At 31.8% G+C, this 21,211-nt stretch overlaps 1 protein-coding gene across 5 annotated transcripts in view; it reads right to left on the bottom strand.

The window, feature by feature from the left end:
• The window catches only part of LOC143246587 (gamma-tubulin complex component 5-like), a 41,457-nt gene extending 21,428 nt beyond the window's left edge, over positions 1-20,029 (bottom strand). Inside the window, exons 1-10 of one of the 5 annotated variants that reach the window (XM_076493541.1) lie at positions 19,724-20,029; positions 18,554-18,660; positions 17,417-17,522; positions 15,743-15,839; positions 14,617-14,705; positions 6,816-7,108; positions 3,089-3,178; positions 1,152-1,245; positions 656-863; positions 69-271 (exon numbers count right to left, since the gene is read on the bottom strand). In XM_076493541.1, the coding sequence (XP_076349656.1) occupies positions 69-271; positions 656-863; positions 1,152-1,245; positions 3,089-3,178; positions 6,816-7,108; positions 14,617-14,705; positions 15,743-15,839; positions 17,417-17,522; positions 18,554-18,660; positions 19,724-19,825 (1,389 nt within the window). In that variant the 5' untranslated portion in view covers positions 19,826-20,029. The remainder of the gene's footprint in view (positions 1-68; positions 272-655; positions 864-1,151; positions 1,246-3,088; positions 3,179-6,815; positions 7,109-14,616; positions 14,706-15,742; positions 15,840-17,416; positions 17,523-18,553; positions 18,661-19,723) is intronic. The other 4 variants (XM_076493542.1, XM_076493545.1, XM_076493543.1 and 1 more) reach the window with 4 other exon arrangements.
• Between the last annotated feature and the right edge of the window lie 1,182 nt (positions 20,030-21,211).

Genomic DNA, 21,211 nt, shown 5'->3' with positions numbered 1-21,211 from the left:
AGAAACATTAAACTAGTCCACTAGGTACAGGAGAAACACTCTTAAAATTTTATGATAGCAGAACATACCGGTTCAGTTTCATCTTTTGGTAAAGCATCATATTGGTCAAGCTGGGCATAGATTGTTGAAAGAAGACAAACGGCTCGCTGCCATGCTGGAGAGTCGGCTGATATGCTTTCAACAGCTTCTGAATGAAGTTTTCCCAATGTTGCAATATCTCTTAGTGATTTTTGAAGTCCATGAAGAACCATACTCAGGGTCAAAGTTTCTTCTAAAAAAAAAGATAAAAACATTGGCTTTTGACTAAATTATTAGTTTTCACAATAAATAAGTTTTACACATGAATTATTCCAGTTTTTTATGTCATACCTTTTAACTTAAATGTCTTCATCATATAATTTCACTTCATATGATAATTCATTTTGCTCTAATTAACTAAATTGTTGAAATATTAGCTTAAAAATAATTCTGATACTTAAGAAATTTTATTTACAACTGATGTACCTGTTCTGTTTAGAACCGAGTAACATTCAGTTAAATATGGAACACACAGATAAAAGAGTAACTCTGTTTTAATGAGTTACTGACATGTAATAAAATTTTGAATACAATTCTGAAATGAAAATACGATGAACACTTTCACAGATTCACTCACCTTGTTTTATCAATATTTTTTCATATGTTCTAAGAACACATGAAAAAGTTCCAAGCAAGTGACTTAGGGCTGCAGCATAAGCTTGATAGGAAGGACAGTGATTGGTCGACGAAAGTGACCAGGAGGAAACTTCCCTCACAAATAGGGATAACTTAACAATAGTTGTTCCATAATCACAGAATTTTTGTAAAAAGGCTGTCAAACATTCCTGTTTTAAACAAAGTTAACAATATTTTAACAAGTCTAGCATATGATTATTGCAGCCTATACAACACTTTCAGAACATAATTACACATAAAACATAAATATATATATATATGTTATTTTCAGTAGTGTTTAACATGCCAACAGTAAAATAAATACTATAGTTATTTCTCAAATTTCAAAAGGAAATCATCAAATAATAATAACAAAAAACAAATAAATAGCTGATGAAGTGAACATTTATGAAAAATACAAGCTGAGAGAAAATACTCCATACTGTATTAAAGAATACCTGAGTTACGTGAGACAACTGCACACTTTCTTGTACACAGAATTTGTTATCTTTCCACACAAATAAAAAAAGGTCTTGAACACCCATCAGCATCCTGTGAAAAATAACAAAGTATGAAAATACTAACAACAACAAAAACAAATGAAAGACAAGAAAAAGAAACAATAAAAAATGCATTATGAAAGCATGTAAAGCTAAATATTACAGTTACAGTTTTCTATCATCTTTTCATTTTTTATCCTTATCATAATAATTTGTTTTTGTTTGTTTTTTAATTTTGCATAAAGCTACAAGAGGGCTCTCTGCTCTAGCTGTTCCAAATTTAGCAGTGTAAGATTAGATAGAGGCAGCTAGTCATAACCACCCACTGCCCACTCTTGGGCTACTCTTTTACCAACGAATAGTGAGATTGACTGTCACTTTATAATGCCCCCACAGCTGGGAGGGCGAGCATTTTTTGTGCAATGGGGATTCAAACACGTGACCCTCAGATTACGAGTCAAACGCTTTAACCCACCTGGCCATGTCGGGCGCTAATAATGTGTGAATTGATAAATCCAGGAACAATATTTCAAAATCTCTGGGAGCTAATATTGAAAAAACAACACTAAATGAGAATTTATTCATCATAATACATAAGAAATTTTCTTCAATAGATATATACTCAGCATAAACTAAAACTAACTAGATCAGTAAAAAGTTGCAAAATTTACAGTTTTGATTTCAAAATTTTTCTTTTTCTTCTATCAATAAGATAAAGCTACATTAGTGCAAGGTGGAAGGAATATTTCTCTAAATGTTACAACAAAGTTTATCCTGACCCTCCCTAAGTAAACCCACAGAACTTAAATTTAAATTGTATGCATAGTTTGATACTGACAACAGAAACAAACAAATAGAACATAAATGCTTATTTCATATCTATTTCTATTCAAAACAGTAACTTTCTGTTTTTAGTACATTATTTTGTGGTTTACATAGCATTATAGTTTGAAACGTTAAAATAGAATCATGTTGGCAGATTGATTTAGAAATATTTGTGAAATCAGTTAGAACATTTTAAAATCTATTTTAAAACAACCTCCTCTCTTCATCTGGAATGGTTTACCACACAGATATGCAAATGAGCTTTCAGGTATATGGCACAACACTGAAAGAAAATATTCAGAATTTTCAGTTTTAACATTTTTGACCAATGACAAACCTAATTTAATACAGTCCTCAAATAATAATATTGATTTTCGATCAAAACAAGTTACAGTTATTCAATTTTAATGTGTATTTAATCATGAATCTGAGTTACTGGTGTTTTTATTTTTTTAAAAATGTGCAAACTCTGTGTTTGGTTTTTAGAGAAAACCACACAGAGCTATTTGCTGTGTCAGCTGCAGAGAATTGATTGTAACATTGCAAATCCATAAACTTACCACTATTCCACCAAGGGAATATACAAAGTAACTTTAATTTTCTTTGTTTATGAGGATACTGTTTACAGTTCTGTATATAATTCCTAGAAGCAGAGCCCTATTATTCGGTTTTCATGACTGCATTAATTCACAGTAAAACTGAAATTTAGTTACGTAAATGACTTTTACAGTGAACGTCGTGCAGAGAATTGTAAAGGTTACATTTAGCAAAAAAATTATTTCGTACTAACTTCAAGTCCTTCACATTGACACAGTGAAACACAATTCTAAAATAAAAATGCACAAACTAAAAAATGAGTAAAAAATGCATTTTATATAATTATCTGAAATATTCATTTTAGAATTAGATGAGAAATCATACATTTATGTAAAATGCTGTTAAACGAGATAAACCAAAAAACAAAAATGATAATTTTAAATAATTTAAAAGTAAACTTTCAAACATTTACACAATTCAATCACTTCTTACACTCATTCAGCAAAGTAAATCAATATAAAATCAAAGCTCACCACAACAGCTCTCTTATCACTTGTCTTTCTGTCAGAACAATGTTTTGTCCTTTCACATAAAATTCTAAAGTTTGTTCTAAATACTGTTCCCTGAAATAAAAACCAGTGTTGTTAGATAAACATAGTTAACTTTTTACAAAAAATAGGGAATTTAACAACCATCAAAATTGTAATTTGTACAAAAAAGTGCAGAAGTTTTGGAGTCTATTATACAACAGTGCCAACTATGTACTGTTAATGGATAACTACCATGAGTTAAAAAGAATTTTAAAATATTAATTCTGCTATGCACACCGAGAAATGTGTAATACATGTAAAGAGTGGAACTGGAAAAAAATATAACCACATACAGCAATGAATGACTAACTACATTAGTGACTGTGTACTATTTGTTTCTGTACATACATGAAGTCAACATGCATATTAAGATTTTAAGGAGTTACTATACAAGAAGACAAAACCTTGGAAAACTGCTGATAAGCATTTCCTGAATTTTCATTTGAATGAAAATTCATATACTACTCAAGTGTATCTTGTACTACTATCCTTAATTTATATTTTGATATAAAATACTGAAAAAAACTTAAATTCAAAAACTGAAGTAATTAAACAGAATAATAACTATTCTTTCTTTGTGCATTTGTCATGGCAGAATCATAAACTGGTAGTGATTTATTCATATCAATCAGTGTTTTTGTTTGGAAATAATTATGACAGTTCATAAATTTAAAATTTCTTTTAAATAATCTGGAGTAGTTTTCTATTATAAGGTTGGACTGAAATATGTATCATCTGTTGATATCTCGAGTCACTTGTGTGCATGTTTTCTTATAGCAAAGTCACATCAGACTATGTGCTGAGTTCACCAATGAAAATTGAAATCTTGATTTTAGCATTGTACATCTGTAGACTTACTGCTGTACTAGCTGGGGATTTCAGTCGTTTGACTTCTGTTTTGAATAAACAGACACTATGGGAAACGTTTAGTGATGCTACCTAGAATTTTCACATTTCTCTACAGTTATATTGGGATAAACATAGAGTCTATTTACATAAATAAATCACATACAAACTACTAAAACATACTTATGTGTTAAAGGTTTAATTGCTTTCAATTAATATTAACTCCAAGCAAACAGAAGATCACAAAATACACTTCTATTAAACACAGTAAAACATGTCTAAGGTGGAATTGCATGGGACTGAGTAACATTTCTGGCTTAGAAGCAGTGAACATGCATTTCCTTAATTATATATAATTTTTTGAGTGGAACATTATACTTGTTTGGCTCAAGGAAAGTAAGGCATTTGTGAATAAAGTTATTATACTGTTTAAGTTATATTTATTAGAATGAGAACAAAAAAGAGACATTCAAAATATATGTACATACACAAAATCTTAATCAAATTTATTTGAAGAAAGTGTCCAATTTCAACTGTTTTGTTTCTTTAATGGGTTTTCTCATGAAGTTAAAAGAGAACACTAATTTTACAGCCTTTTCATGAAGTTTATTTTCCCCCTTCCATTTTGCATACAATTTGATAGAATTAATATATCTTAACACTTGTGATAAAGTAAGAATTTCTATTTCCTCACTATCTTTTCCATTTTGTTCATCTTCTGAATCTCTCACACTGTTACAATCTTGTGATTCTATTATAGATTTTAAATCAATTTCATCAGTTTCTGTTAAAACATTCTTGTCAACATTCACAGAATCATCTGCATCAGTCTTCCCAATCAGTTTGGATTTCACCAGAATCATCATAACAAACAACTTCTCCAGAATCTCTGCCATTATTAAGAATAAATCTACAGTTTCAAAAGCACTTTATTATACATTCATCTTTTATGTATTTGATTGAATGACTCAAAAATGCAATTGCATCTAACACATCAATTTTCATGGTCATTTCAGATGCTCTCTTACAGTCGTCCATGTTTGTAATAATATGCTGAAGCATCAGTTTTCTGTACTTCAATTTTATACACTGTATAATTCCATTACCTTGTGGCTGTAGAACTGATGTTGTACATGGAGGTAGAAAAACTAAACAAACATTTCAAAGTTGTACTTTTGGGTGACAAGTTGCATTATCCAGGAAAAGTAGAATACTCCTATTTTCTTGTTCCATTCTTTTGTTTAATTTGTTAAAAAATTCCTCAAATATAGCACTTGTCTTCCATGCTTTATTATTAGTTTTCCATTCCACAGGCAGTTCATTTTTCTTTAAATTTTTGAAACAGCGTGGATTTTCACTAGTTTCTCTAGTTTTCCGTCAGTAAATGTGACCAAAAGTACAGTCAGTTGTTCGTAGGAATAGTAACCTCCTGAATAATGATGGCACAAAAAAGAACAATATATTTAACCAATACTTACTGTAACAAAATGTCCAAGAATTTATTAATATTTAATCAAAAACATTTTTTTCTGCCTTACTCAGGTTCTAATCCTACTTGTTGGTAGATGAGGAAGGTGAAAAATAGTTTTCCGTCTGCATCATGCAAGTTCTACCACATAGAGGGCTTTTTATAGGAGAAATCTTAAGATAATGCTGCAAAATTTTGATATTTCTTGCTTGTACAGGTTTCCACCCTATGCAGCTTTAGGCTAAGAGAGGTTTTACTGTTCTTTTTTCAAGAAGAAATTTAATTTGTGACTAGAAATAAAATTATAAATTACAAAAGCAACATTACAAAATTCAAATTCTGACAGACAAAACATAAAGTTTAGTAGTACCAGAAATGTACTTCCAATAAACATGTGGCTGTAATATCACAAAAATTTGATATAAAATTGTTGAAGTGAGGGGCAGTGGGGAGAGGAATAGAAAATGGCTCAAAGGTGAAAACAAAAATATTTAAGATCAAATGAATATAGAAGCAAAGATACTGAATGCTCAGTAAAGAAATCCAAATAGTATTATGTGTTGTGAAGCACGGGAACCATCGACCAAATTAAATAAAAAGCTGCTGCTCAGCTAATGATGTGACAGTAGAAGATACCTTCATTGTGAATTCACATTATGAAAGCCTAAGAAGCCTTAATATTCAATGACAAAACCCAAGCGAGAAAACTCTTAAAGCAAAGATTGTGAAGCTAATACCCATCAGACACATTAAGATAGACAACAAACCATCTTGAAGAAATGACAATTTGTTCTTCAAATGTGGTTTCCTAGAAACCACAGTAGAAAACATGCATCCAAAATTATTACAGTGGAAAATGACGTTTTAATTCTTAATGGAAAAAACTCGGGCCTGTAATAAAATGACTTAAGTCTTAAGCTAAGGTTGTTAAGTTGGGAATTTCTAGAAAGTTAACATAAAAAAGCAAACATCATAGAAATGTGACAATATATTCCTGAAAAAGGAATTTCAACCATAACTTGAGTTTACTGTCTTTGGCTTGTTGCTATATCAACCTTTTCTATCTCTTGTCTGTAAGGTTAACTCTCAATATTCCTTATCCTAAAAGCTGAGTAAAAGAATCATTTGTAAGTGATCAATAATGAAATATACTCATGTAAATTACTTTTTCATTTACATTGGCTTGTTTTAGTAAATAGCAAGCATTACTGATAAAGATATTCTACACTATAGTAGTGCAAATCTTACTCTATTGATAACAAGAAATGGTATACAATGACATTACTGTTGCATTTCTATAAAATTTAAAACAAAAAAATTTGAAATTATTTCTTCATTATGAGGATGTTACATTACCATTCTTTAACAAAATTTGATACCCAGGAATTACTAAGAGGCTCTGAATGTTGGGCTGATGCTTTGGACCAGTACGAAGGTTGAATGTTTTGTGTCAACCATGAATATCCAGATATACAATGAAGAGAAAAAGTAGAGTCTATTTCAGGAGTTTCTGGAGAAGATAAATTTCCTTTTCCATAAGAACAAATGTCTATTCCTGAATCGTCCCTTCGAGGAGGGTATTTTGGTAATTTTACATCTGTTGGCTCTTCTTTTTCATCCTCGAGGTCTTCATCATCAGTGAGATACTCCTGATAAAGTTTGAAAATGTAAGTTCATTATGAGACATTCCAATGTATTTGCTACTTACTTGGACTATAAAGTTATAATTTTCCAAGTACTGCTGATGTATCTGATAGGTACTTACCTCTTCTTACAAGATTAGCTATTCTTATCCAGTGGTGCTCATCAATATGTAAACATTTTCTTTATGCATACCACAAATCTCCTACTCCTTTCTACTGGAATCAACTGAATACAGCATGTCTCACATGCAAATCACTGTGCATCACTTCTCAACCAATAGGAGTGTGACATACTTGTATAACTCCCTCTATACACTTGTACTGAATTATCACTTTGAAGTTTGGTAGAAAATATAAGTAACAGAGGAAAGTGTTGAGGAAGGGAGAGAAATGTGAGAAAGATAAGTACCTATCAGAAATACATTTCCAGTACAGGAAACTCATAACTTCCAATATGGTACTTCCTTCCTGTCATAACATTATTTGGAATTTCACGTTGAATAGGAGGTGGAACGTTTACAGGGGAATGACAAGTAACCTTCAGTGGATACCCCTGGGAATGAGAGTCAGATCCAAAGATCTCATGAGAGGTACCACAACTTCTGAACCAGGTATGCTCCACACCCAACTGTGGCAGTATAGTGTTCCCAATCAATAAATGGATGTGAAATTCAGTCCCACACAGTATAAAAGTGTGTAAATTAATGGATATACTCCTAAATGTAGAGTGGCTAGAATGTGTATTTGGTAAGTTAAGTACATCCAAAATCCATGCCACTGGGGACTGACATTCACATGGAAGTAGAATAAAGATTATAAGATCTTCATTTCAAGTTCAAGAGATGGGAAGGTAACTAATACCACTTTGACTTCTAAGCATAACATGTGATATATTAGATCTACCAACCAGGGCATGTGACTCCAGCATCAAAGGATGCCTATATAATAAAAATAAACTTCCCCCAACAGCAAAACTGACCAGAACAATCCCTCTCACCTCTACTGTGACCGACAATACAGATGGAGTAAATATAATTACAGGAAGAATATAGACATCCATAAACATATTGAGGACTTATTTTAATTGATTCTATTCTACATCTAACTCCTAGCCATGACGTACTGACATCCATGTGGTGGTGGGGGTAGAATGAGGGATCCCAGTCAAAGGGTGAACTGTAATTTGATGTCTCACTCTTTTCTGCTTGTCTGATGCATATTGGAGGATACTACATAATGTACACCTGCAGAACACCATTGCTCTATTCTGCACTGAGTAGTTATAGCCATCTTTGTGTGAAACCCATTCAGGAGGATGCCTCTCCACAGTAAACACAGCAAGGACTTCCGTCCTCCTCTTAAAGGAAAGGTAGTGGGGATGGGAACACATTGGAGAGTCTGGAGGAACATCATCACCTGAGTAAGTTCAATGGATGACCACAAAACCCTATTTTGAAAAACAGACTATACCGATGTATTCAATATAAACCATGGCAGGAAAAGGAAGCTGTCTTCTTCTGTTTTACCCATTGCAGTCCATGGATGGTATGGTCTGAAATGGGCAAGTTTATAAAGCAAGAACATTGTTAGGTTATTCATCTATGAGCGACCTTGCAGAACGCCCCACCTCAACTGTGAAGTCGAAGAAGTTAAAGGATGGGTCAACATAGTTATAAAGTGTGGATTTCTAAGAGAAGAATAGCTGGTCAAGCACCACTCATTACAGAGCAAGATCCATATAGTTAAGAAATGAAGCCAGGACCCCTAAAAGAGAAAGAAAATACAAATACAAAGAAGAAACCACAATATGGTATAAATAATGGGAAATGAACACATTAGGTGCAGTCGACATGCCAAACTATAGGATTTCCTCTGATGAAGATGAAAAGTGAAGTTGATATGTTGAACCTGATGAGAAGTCACCTTGAACTAATGCCAGTGGGAAGAAGACAAGGAGAAAAAAGCCAACTGAATTAAATGTTAAACCGACTGGTGAAAATAGAAAAGGGAAGAACATGAAGAACAAGGGATAAAGAGTCAGGAACAGGTACCATGGAAGGAAGCCTTGCAGCAACACAACACAGGAACAGGTACCATGGAAGGAAGCCTTGCAGCAATACAGCACAGGAACAAGTACCATGGAAGGAAGCCTTGCAGCAATATAACACAGGAACAGGTACCATAGAAAGAAGCCTTGCAGCAATATAACACAGGAACGGGTACCATGGAAGGAAGTCTTGCAGCAATACAACACAGGAACAGGTACCATGGAAGGAAGTCTTGCAGCGATACAACACAGGAACTGGTTCCATGGAAGGAAACCTTGCAGCAATACAACAACAAAGTCTATCCAGATTATGACAAGGGTATGGATGAGAAATAGAAGGGATATGGGTGAAAATGAGGAGTTACCTTTCCTAGCTGCTTAGGTCTTTGGGAGAACGGAACTATCCAGATAAAGGAAAAGACAAATAGGGAGGTAAAGTGTATGTGAAATGTCAATGGCAAATAAACCAGGCCATCAACATCCACAGGTTAAGAAAAGAAAGAAATAAGTTTTAAAGGAAAAGTGAAACATGAAATACAAGGAAACAGGTTCAAACAAAGTTAAAGTGAAGAAATGGAGTACCGTATTATGATCCCAGTTTGGAAGATGGCCATCTTGGGGGGGATGATGAACCCAGAAGGAACCATAGATGAACCTAACATGGTAAGAACAGGGAAAGCCTAAAACTCAATGGTACTGGGAAAAACAAAAAGTATTGGATAAGGCAGCCAAATAACATGAGAAAGAAGAGAATGAAAACCCTGTGATAGAAAACTATGTGAGGAACTCAGTCACATGAGACACAGTAGGTCAGTCAGTGGAAAACCCTTGTGTTACAGACCAACTGTAAAACACCTTCCATTTATGCTGATACATCTCCACTGAAGAAGGATGTATGGAATGAGCTAAAGGTAAAGCTACACAATGGGAGAAACATAATCTCCTGATCAAATACCCATTATAAACCAGATGCAAAGATGAGGGACAGAAATGGTTGGATATAGAACTGGTGACAGAGTTTGATGACGAAGATACGGAGACGAGGGAAGTGGAACTGGAGAGAATTGCAGTTGTTTTAATCTTGGAAATCATGGTTTAGAGTAAAATAAGGAATCAGTTTGAATAAACTTGGAAGTAATTTAAATGAAGATCACTTCAGAGGTAATCAAGAGAAGAACACGAAACTTGAAACAAAGGAACACTTCCAAGCATAAGTTCTGTCAAACAAGAAGTGATAGTTTGGCAGAGGCATACAGAAGGAGTCACATGCATCATGTGAATATATCATGCTCCTATTGGTGGAGAAGTGACAAATGATGATCTTCATGAGAGACACTTTGGAATAATTTGATTTGAATTGGGGGGAACAGAAGGCTTGTGGAACGATAAAAAAAAAGGTTCATATATAGAGGGCAGCAGGAAGAGAATGGCTAATCTTGTAAAATGAGATAAATACTGTATCAGAATATACAATTTATATTCAGAGAACTATACATATGAAATTTATCACCATCTAAATCTTTGATTTTAAAACATGCAATAATGGAGGTAATGTATGTGTGTATCAATGTCATAAATACTTTATATTCTTGTTAAAATTGATACAAGTATGGTAAACTGTAATTCTTTTTCAACATTTCTAAAAATTGGTAATGTACAACAATATCACATATTAAGCAATCCAGGCTTTTGAAAGGTATAACATAACTTTAGCTCCAGTAAGATACAATGTACAGCAATATTATAAAAATGCACTTAATTGTCACTAGCTTTCTTGCTTGAAAAATATTTTCAAATGTAGTAGAAATTTGCATGATGATTATTATTAAATTAGTTGACCACAACACACAAACAGAAAAATATAATACTTGGTTTACACAGCAAAAACAAAATTGAACAGGTGGTTTCAATGACAAATGCAATGACCACCAAGGAATGCTGATTGTGAAATTTGCACACAAGGAACTGTATAAAACCAGCAAGTTGTCTGTGAATGCTACATCTGTTCATTTATATTACTGTAGTTACAGCATTAAGATTCTTTTAATGGGGACGGGGGGCATCATGCAACTATGAGACTTATTGGAAACTGAAAAAGAGAAATAACAAATATTATGGGATGTTGATTCAATCTGCAATGGTGCACCACATAATCCTTTGAAACTGTGGCAAAATTTAGATAAATGATGGTTGTTATCAGAGAAGAAGATGCTTAAGAGACATCTAGTAACTAGTCCAGTAGGAAGCACACTAGATTCCTACAGTCAGTAGCAGGAAAAGTCCTTAGTAAGACACTAAGACTGTAACCCAATTGATTAGAGGTTATCCTTGAATTGCTACAAGTATATGCACACAAATATTCAGGCTTTGCACTCCAATTCTTTGTTTGAGAAGAAAACACCAACATTGGTGTTTCCTAACCTTCTTCCCTGTCCATAGAATTTCACGATAATGACAATAAAAAAAAAAAGATAGAATATTTGTATGTAAATCAGTGGCCCACAGATTAAAAATCAGCAACAGTGTATATTGAGATCAAAACATGTCTGAGTGTCATTGTAGTCTTTGTACATCAATCGTTACATGATGAGAAAGTATACTGTAAGTTGAGTTCAAGAACAAGTTTGTCAACTGATTTCAGTTCCTTGAAGTACCCATACATAATTATTTTATGAAAGCAAATGCCCTCAATCCATTTCAAATCTGGTACATTCCTCCACTTTGGGGAAGCGAAATTTTAAACAAACCAGCTGTCAAGAGATTGCTTGGACATTTCCAGGAATTTGGAAATCAGCAGTAATTTTCAGTACACACATACACCATTTATAACTATCACAATCTACAGATCTCATCCATACTAGTTTTGTTTGAGCTTAGGGGATAGATTATGTCAGTGACTTACTATGACATGCCTGATACCTCAACAGTACTAAGATATATAACACCAAGTAAAGTGCAACTGTTAGAAATCGGACAATATTGTTCAACTGCATATAACATTCTCTGAGAAACACAAACAACAACAGGATGGATGGTTGTCACATCAAACACTGTCGGGTTTATGAATTTCTTGATTCACATCTTCTGGGAACATTTATTAGGTTTTTGAACCTCTTTTTTTAAACCCACCTTTAAATAATCTTAGTTAATATAGGGGTGTGAACAATAGTATGCCTAAATTATTATATAACATTATAAAGCAGACCAATTGTAATGAATACATAAAAGATGCCTTTTGTTTTTATCAATGGTAAAATTGAAAATACAATCTGTGGCATAGACCTAAACTAATTTATGTTACTGATTAATAAGTTAAAAAGAACTTAAAGACTCCATAAATATTATATACAGATCATCATATTGAGAGGCCTAATGCATTCTTTGATTTGGTTTACCCTCTGCCGTGGACTGGAAGTTTTGCCTATTTATGATTCATCAACACAGAGTGAATGAGCAAACCGAAGCAATACATCTAGGCCTCAACACCAGAGATAGTATTTCTAATTCTATCTTTGATGAGGAAAATATGTATAATATAACTCTCTGGTAATAATTATTTTTAGTCAATGGAAATGTTACTTCAATAATTTTTTTAGTTAACCATCAAATATAATATCATTCAAATTAGTATAGTAGTTTTAAAATTATGAATGCTAGAACTGGCAAAGTAATTTTATAATAAGTCTGTATATTAATACATTTAAAATAGAAAGAATCAGTGTTTCAGGTAAGATGCATATTTGCATTAATATGCATTTTTTACATTAAAAGATTATTAGTAATATAACTTGTACCAAGTATGCACAGTATTTGGTGGTATGTATGCCATTTACATATAAGTGTGTAGTTGCCAGTTCAAAAGAAGAAAAACCTTCATCTGTAACAAAACAAAGTCTAATATAAACTGATTGACAAGTCACACAATGATTACCTACAATCTAGGATTAATGTTGAACTGAAATTTCAACCAGTCTTATTTCACTGATTATCCTATTTATTGGTGTACAAGATGACCCAGGATTTTTTCTAAGCTTATTCAGTGTATTTCTTTGAGGTTCAATGTATGGGACAACTTCTATTATAAAGAAAGTCTAGGGCATTACTTTCGTAAAGAAATTCTAAGAAGTTATTTCTGAGCTGTGCTAACCTGTTCTCCCCCTATGTAATCAATATAACACATTTTTTTTATGTTTTTTAAATGCTACAGATAGTTCAATGTAGCATAACTTAAATCACAACAATGTAATAAACAACTTCGTGTTTCAACTCCTTATTCCAAAAAATATCTACAACAAAAATGTGTAAAATTTACAAAACTTAGAAAATTAGTGTAAGTTACATAAACTAACTTCTTTTGATATAATATTAACAATGTTTTAGTATGATGGATGAGATTCATACATTTCAAACAAAAAATGTCTTGATTAATTGTAATTAGCACGCGAGATAAAAAACTTCTAGTTATGAAGTATCGAGACAAATGGTACAATTACAAATATAATATTGTAATGCAGTCGAAGTCACAATGTCAAAGTAGTTACTCAAAAAACAACAACAACAACAAAAGTGTAAGTAAGAATGTAGTTTTGATTGAATATGAAACTAACTGAAGAATTATTGTTCAAACTCTAAATTTGAACCTATATACAACACAAGTGGTAAAATTAGGCATTGTTTTGAGAGTATTAAATATTGTCTTGTTCACCAACAAATATGGTAACATCTATATAATGCTTAAGGTATTTAATTTATGCTGTAATTTCTTTGAGAGGTTCTTAATAGGACGTTAATACAGAACTACGACTAAGTACCAAGTGAGCACAACAAAAGAGCACCACAATATCAGATGTTCGGATGGGAAAAGTCACCGAAATCTTAAAATATGTGTTTTCAGCAGTGACTTTCATTGTCAGTAAAACATTCATGATTTCAAGCACCAACCAATCTGAGGTACTGAAGCATTTTATAAAATAACTGGATAAAATGTTAAAGTAAACTGGAAAGAGTAAAACTCAATTTAGCAGTGTCCTATTTTATATGTTTCTTCTTACAGAAATAAATCTTTAGTCTGTTCACACTTTCTGATGTTTCTGAAAAATGAATAAAAATTCCATGCAGATGTGCTTTTAAAAGAAAACACATATGACAAATTAATGTACAACCAAACAAATTACCATGAAATGTGGTAACTAAAGATATATTTTATAAAAAAACATCAAGAAGCATAGGTGTTAAAACTAATAAGTTACTTAACACTGTTTTAACACAACACTGAAAAAAAAAACAACACCTTATAATGATCCATTTCTGTCCGTGATCACAGGTTTTCTTTCCAAGATTTTCATCTCGTCAAAATATTTTACTTATTTTTACAGTTTATTATTTACGTACATCATGACATCTGTCATTAACACATAATAAATTGTTTACATTTCAAACACAATTAGAGAAATTCTTTTTTGTTTACCTCTGGGCTGTCGGAGAACTTTGACACTAATTCTTCACCCTCCAGCAAGTAGGTACCCCAATCAATATCTTCACTGACATTAACTGCACCTTTAGGAATCATAGTCTTTCATATAGTTAAAATACACACTTAACAAAACAGTAAAAACTTTTCTTTCATAGACAACAATTAATGGTCCATTTTTAATTCTACGTGAAACAAACAAAAAATGGTTTTGTCATAAAAACAGAAATGTTGACATTTTAATTTTAAAAAATATAAAAAGCAGTAATTTAGATAAAGTTTTTACCTAAACACTTCATACTTTACAATGTTTTAAAGGTCTCTTTCACAAATGTTTTGAAATATTCTAGAAACTAATAGAAATAGTTTATTTTAATAAGCCATGATCAATGCTTCGTCGCTCTTAATGTATTGTTATGTAAAACATACAACATAAAACAGTTATATATGAGATGATCTTGAAACACTTATACCATCAAATCTGAAAAACATTTTCAAGCTTTATTAAAGCATGTTTTTCTACCTTTTTTTGGTAACAAAGCTCGGTAAATGCTATTGAACAAAATTCAATTGGTTTAGTTTGTTTTGATTTCACACAACGTTACATGAGGGCTATATGTGCTAGCCATCACTAATTTAACAGTGAATGATTAGAGAGAAGGCAGCTAGTCATCACCACTCACCGCCAACTCTTGGGCTACTCTTTTACCAACGAGTAGTGGGATTGACCATCACATTATAATGTCCCCATAGCTGAAAGGACAAGCTTGTTTTGTGAGGTGAGGATTCGAACTTTTGGCCCTCAGATTGTGAGTTGAGCATCCTAACCACCTGGCCATATTAGGCCAGAAAATACAAGCAGCAGAAAGTAAGTCCACTTATTATTATTTATGATTTTGGAATTATAAACTCCTAACTATTAATAATTATATTAGAATTGTTTCCATCAGCAAATATCAGGTTTCATGATAAATGAGCACATTCTATCAAATATCATTTATATTTTAGTACAATTTTTTTTTCTTAACAATTAAACTGAATCTAACTTTTATTTATTTTTAAAATGTTTAAAAATGATTTAGGGATAATTTACAGTAGATATAAGAGTAATAAATTACATTACATTTATCCTTGAACACCAATCTTGGTGTATAATTGTAGTTCACGGGAGACTCGGAAAGACATAGCAACAGAGAAAGGACAGAAAATATATCATCTTTCTGAAAAAAAGAAGTAGAACTTTCATAATTGAGTTAAAAAATTTTAAAGTTATAAATTATTAGTCAAAACATCAAATAAGGAACATTTAAGTTTATTCCTAAAATCAACCGTTATCAAAGAGTCACATTTTACTACTTTCAGAACATTTTTTATACAGCATAAAATGTAGTCAGTCAAATACTGAATTTAATCCTAAAAATACAAACATTTTATTTGATTTACTACCAGCAATGATTCAGTGGACTTTTACAGTCTGAATGGTACATCACTATGTGTATTAAGTAAATACTGGTTCTGGACAAAAGCTGGGTCTATCTTAAATACCAAAGAACATACGTACACTAACATTCTATACCATTTTAATATGGTAATACATTCTCTACAGATATGAAATAATCATTTGATCTCAGTAACTCTTTAATAATATCAAAATTATTATTCTGTGTTTAAACAACAGCCTTCTGAATTGTGTATAGAACACAAACTCAACATGGAACTAATCCTATAAATAATACACACAGTTTAGTTGTATAAACATTAGGTACTTTACTCGTATTTTATAGACAGCAATAAGTTAAATAAAAAAAGCCAAATGTAAAGATGAGAAATAAAATTTTTAAAGTTTCTCATTTGCTGTATGATAAACTCACTGAATTAAACAAGTGATAGAAAAAAATTTAATTTCCTCAAAGAAAACCTGTAATGATTTATGTTTACTGGTTGGAACTTATTGGGCTGTTTTCAAATATGCTACAAGCTAATCACACTAACTGTTAAAAAGTTGCATTTATGTTACAATCTAATTATCCATAATTTGTAGTACTTCTGTCAGAATAATTATCACAACATCTAATAACTATCACCTTACTTTATAAAATATCCATCTTGTAAAAGGTCAATAACAACATGGTTAGTTTTCAGCCAAAGAAACATAAATGTTATCAGACGCTGTCATCGTCTGATGGTAAAATTGAGATTTTTGATCACTTGGGTGTAAAAGAAATAATGTAACTTCTACACAACTGTTGTATGTTACATGCTAATCATAACAAATTACTGGATTGTTGAAAGTATGTTATAAGCAAATCACACCAATGACAAATATATTGAATCATTTGAGGTATGTACAATGAACATAAAAACATTGTTTATAATTATTACTATTTTTGATTCATTAATTTAAGTCCTATGAGAAAAAAAGAGATTAGTTGAATATAATAATTTAATAAGTCTTAAAATTAATTATTTAAATTAACTATTAATCCAGCTCTAGTTACAAGCCTATTACACCAGAGGGCATTTTAGGAATATCTTCATTATTTAAGTTTTTGTTTTTAGAGGATGCCTTATAAATGGGGGGCAGTATGATATGACTGGCAGATTTCAGAATTCCTAGTCTGATCTGAAATATACATGATTTTATCAAAACATGAAGTTTATAAACAAAACTTACAGAATATCTTTAGCACAAAATTTCATCCCGAAATCAGTAGAGCTGTCAATAATATCAGATAGATTTAAACATTTTATAGTATGATATACACAGATCAAAATATAAAAAAAACATGGATCTAACCTGACTGAGGTGTGACATTATCACACTATCTAAAAGTTGGGTGGTTAAGCTCTTAATGGATCTGGCTTTTTGATAGTGTCCATGAATGAGAAACTTTTCATACAGACTGAAAATTATTAGAACTCTTTTTCAAAATGACTTCAAATTGAGAAGTATATCCATTTTATATTTACAATACAAACAACAATTGATAATTACAGCAAGTACCTTAAACTTTCATACACTAACCAAATTATACACCAGAATTTGATTTTTTCCACAAGACAAAATAAATTAAGCTAGAAACTAGTAAGTTAAATGATATGTCTATAAAACACTGTTCAGACTAAAAATCTTTATTTCTTGGATTGTGATGTTTATCTTAGCTCAATAAGATTATGTACAACACTTAAGGATTGTAACCAAAAACATGACTAAAAATCAATATGGAAGTATAGGAAAAATTAAAAAAAAATTCAAAATAGATATCTATATCTTAACAGTAATCAGAGAACATGAAAACTCAGCACTTTATTAAATAATAAAAGTTCTGAACCATGTAACAGTAACATGTTAACAACAAGTCATGACAAAATGAACATCAAATGTAACAATCATAAACCAATACAAAGTTGTCATGTAATAATTACATCATGTGATCACTTTTTATGTAATAACATTCGTCACATTAATGTAACAACTTATAACTATATTTTTCAATTTCTAGGTTTTATATGAATACTAACAATGACCAGATGTGCAAGGAAATATAAGGCATAAGATTCAGTCTTAAATTTGGCCAATAGTCATGAAAAATGTAATTAACTGTTAGCCACAACAAAAATTCTAATGTACATCAGACATAAAACATGGCAAATATGTAACAACATCAAAACTGAGGTACAAAACCCAACAACCGGTACTTTTAAAATATTTACAGTAGTATCAGAATGTTGTTCATTATAGACATCACATAGGGTTCACTTTAATGTAATTTTAAGCACCTAGGCACTATTCACTCAACATGATCAAGATGAATTATTCTTATTGTGTTATAAAGTGAACATAAGTGTTGCTTACTTTTGAATAGATTATTATTATGCACATATGTGTAACGGTGTTAAATGTTATAATTTTTAAGGTCATATCATGACTTACCCATCCATGGTCTTTTGTACTTGATGAGTATTGACATCTAAGAATCGATGATATTTGAAATTGGAATCAACAAACTCAGTACAAAGTTGAAAATTCTGGTCATTATCCTGAATATAAAATCTGTATTACAACACTAGAAACTTTATGATTTTAACATACTGTTTAGGGACAACAAAAGACTTATTGGACCTTCTATGCTGTCTTAATTTCTAAACTAAAACTATTAAATAATAATAAAGAAAAAACAATTAAAACTAGTATTCCCAATCATTACTTCTTTCAATCATTCCAACAATTCAGTGGTCATAACTGTGTCTTTATGAATTTTAATTAATTATAACTTGTTGAAGCAAGTCAATTAATTTCATGATTCAAGAAAATAATCAACAAATCAAAATCAGTGTTTCTGATTATTATTATTTATAATTATTCTAACCATTCATGTATCATGAGAGAATAACTGACCAGTTGAAAGGTTTTGATTAATATGACCAAAAACTTTTTAACACATTTACAATTGCCAACTTTTCAAACTGTCCACATAAGACTGAAGTACACAACAATCTAAATGCTCCAGAAACTGGGTGGATAGAAAAAAAGCAAAGGGTTGTTATTTATGTGGTTCACACAAATTTCATTAATGTCACAAGTGAGGCACTTCAGTTTTAAGACCTTTGTTCTTTTTGATTTACATAAAGTACATAGGTGAAAGGAAGGTAGACAAAATTATTTAAAACTGGTGATAATATTACAGCGTAGTCTGTTAGTTGTGATGAGTATTGGGAAGAGGATGTTCTTTTACACATGGATTTAGTTTATTTGGTGAGTTGAGAAAATAAACAGGTGGATTTTTGTATTAAAATACATACAAGGTGATGTATGCCAGAAAACACTAAAATCTACATCAACAGGATGGAGCTCACATTTTAAAAATCCACTACATAACCAATATTACCCCTTTTTTAAATTTTCGTAATCTATTAAATAATCTATGAGCCTATATTTCAAAGGAGTTTCTGTCATTAAAATAGTCTAAACTTAACCACATTTCAATTATACCGCTATACAGTGTACCCAAATCTTCACTGTTATACCTCAATGAACAATTTATTCGACCATTAAGGTACGTATTATATTACTATTAATACTGTCTATGAATTACATTGTCACCTTCAAACCAGTTATTCTTTCAATAAGTTTCCGTGAAAATTTTTCTATTTTAGCATCTCTATTTCTTTTAAAATTCTCTCTTTTGGAAAACAACGGTGCCATATCTTAACTTGATAGACATTTAAGGTAAAAAAGATATTTAATTCGAGAAGACCGAATATCCTAATTTTATTGGAATGGTACCGATACAGTTAAAATTTATTATTTAATAATTACTAAACATAACAACGAAATGTTAAATTAAAAGTTTAAGTTCAGATTCTATTATTTCCGCGCGTTGGAATAAAGCGCGTCCTCTACTAATACGTATCGTTTTGCCAAATTGTAAATAATAATAATAAAACACAAAATAATTAACTCCATCAATTGCAATAATCCCTTAAGACAGAATTTTTTAAGCATTATGATGTGCAATACAGAAAATAAATTTTTCGTTAAAAATACATCATAATCCTTTTAAAATAACTGATTTAGACAAACTTATCTGTAATATAAACAAAAATAGCTTCATGGTTGGCAAAGCTTTTCAGCCATTCGTCGTTTGGGGTCTGTTATAGCTTGGTCGTTGAGGCTCGATGTTATGTTAAGTTACGTTATTTTGAATCTCGCGCAAAGCAACTCAATGGCTATCTGCGCTAGCCGTCCTTAAGTTAGCAGTGTAAGACTAGATGGAAGGCAGCTAGTCATCACTATCCACCGCCAACTCTTGAGCAACTCTTTTACCAACGAATAGTGGGATTGACCGTCACATTATAACGCCCCCACGGCTGAAAGGGCTAGCATGTTTGGTGCGACCAGGATTCGAACCCTTGGATTACGAGTCGAACACCTTAACCCACCTGGCCATGCTGGGCCCGTTGAGGCTGTATCACCATTCGTTGGTAAAAGAATAGTCCAAGAGTTGGCGGTGATTGGTGATGACTAGCTGTCTTATACTTCTAAAATAAGGACGGCTAACGCAGATAGCCCTCGAGTAGCTTTGCGCGAAATTCAGAACAAACCATAAACCTTCCAAAAACTCGAATTTAAGCAAACGAGTCACACACAAAAAAAATTCAAAGCTTGAAAGATATTAAAGTCCGTATTGATTGTTAAAGATAATACTGAGTGAATGATAAGTAGTGAGCAGACACAATCTTAGAACTTGTCTCATATATTAGTTTAATAAGGTTTCATCATAGGTACTGTTTGCTGCACAATAGGTTGTCTGTGCTCTTCCCACCACGGGTATCTAAACCAGGTTTGTAGTGTCGTAAGGTTACAGGAATACTATTGTGCCACCGGGGAAGGGATCTGTTACAAAAGTGCATCGATTTTTGTTCAGTTCTGTTTTTTGATCCGTTCACATATATTTTTCTTTCCATAATCAGACCCACAGCAATGCGAGAGTAGATTTTATGATAAGTAACATGAATATTATCGTAACCATTTAGGCACGAGTATGTATAACAATGGGGACATGATACAAAGTAAATGCTGACGTGAAGC

Source organism: Tachypleus tridentatus, chromosome 3 (assembly GCF_004210375.1).
Source record: "Tachypleus tridentatus isolate NWPU-2018 chromosome 3, ASM421037v1, whole genome shotgun sequence".
NCBI lineage: Eukaryota > Metazoa > Arthropoda > Merostomata > Xiphosura > Limulidae > Tachypleus > Tachypleus tridentatus.
Note: the sequence above shows the minus strand (reverse complement) of the source record. Positions and strands in the feature narration are given on the sequence as shown.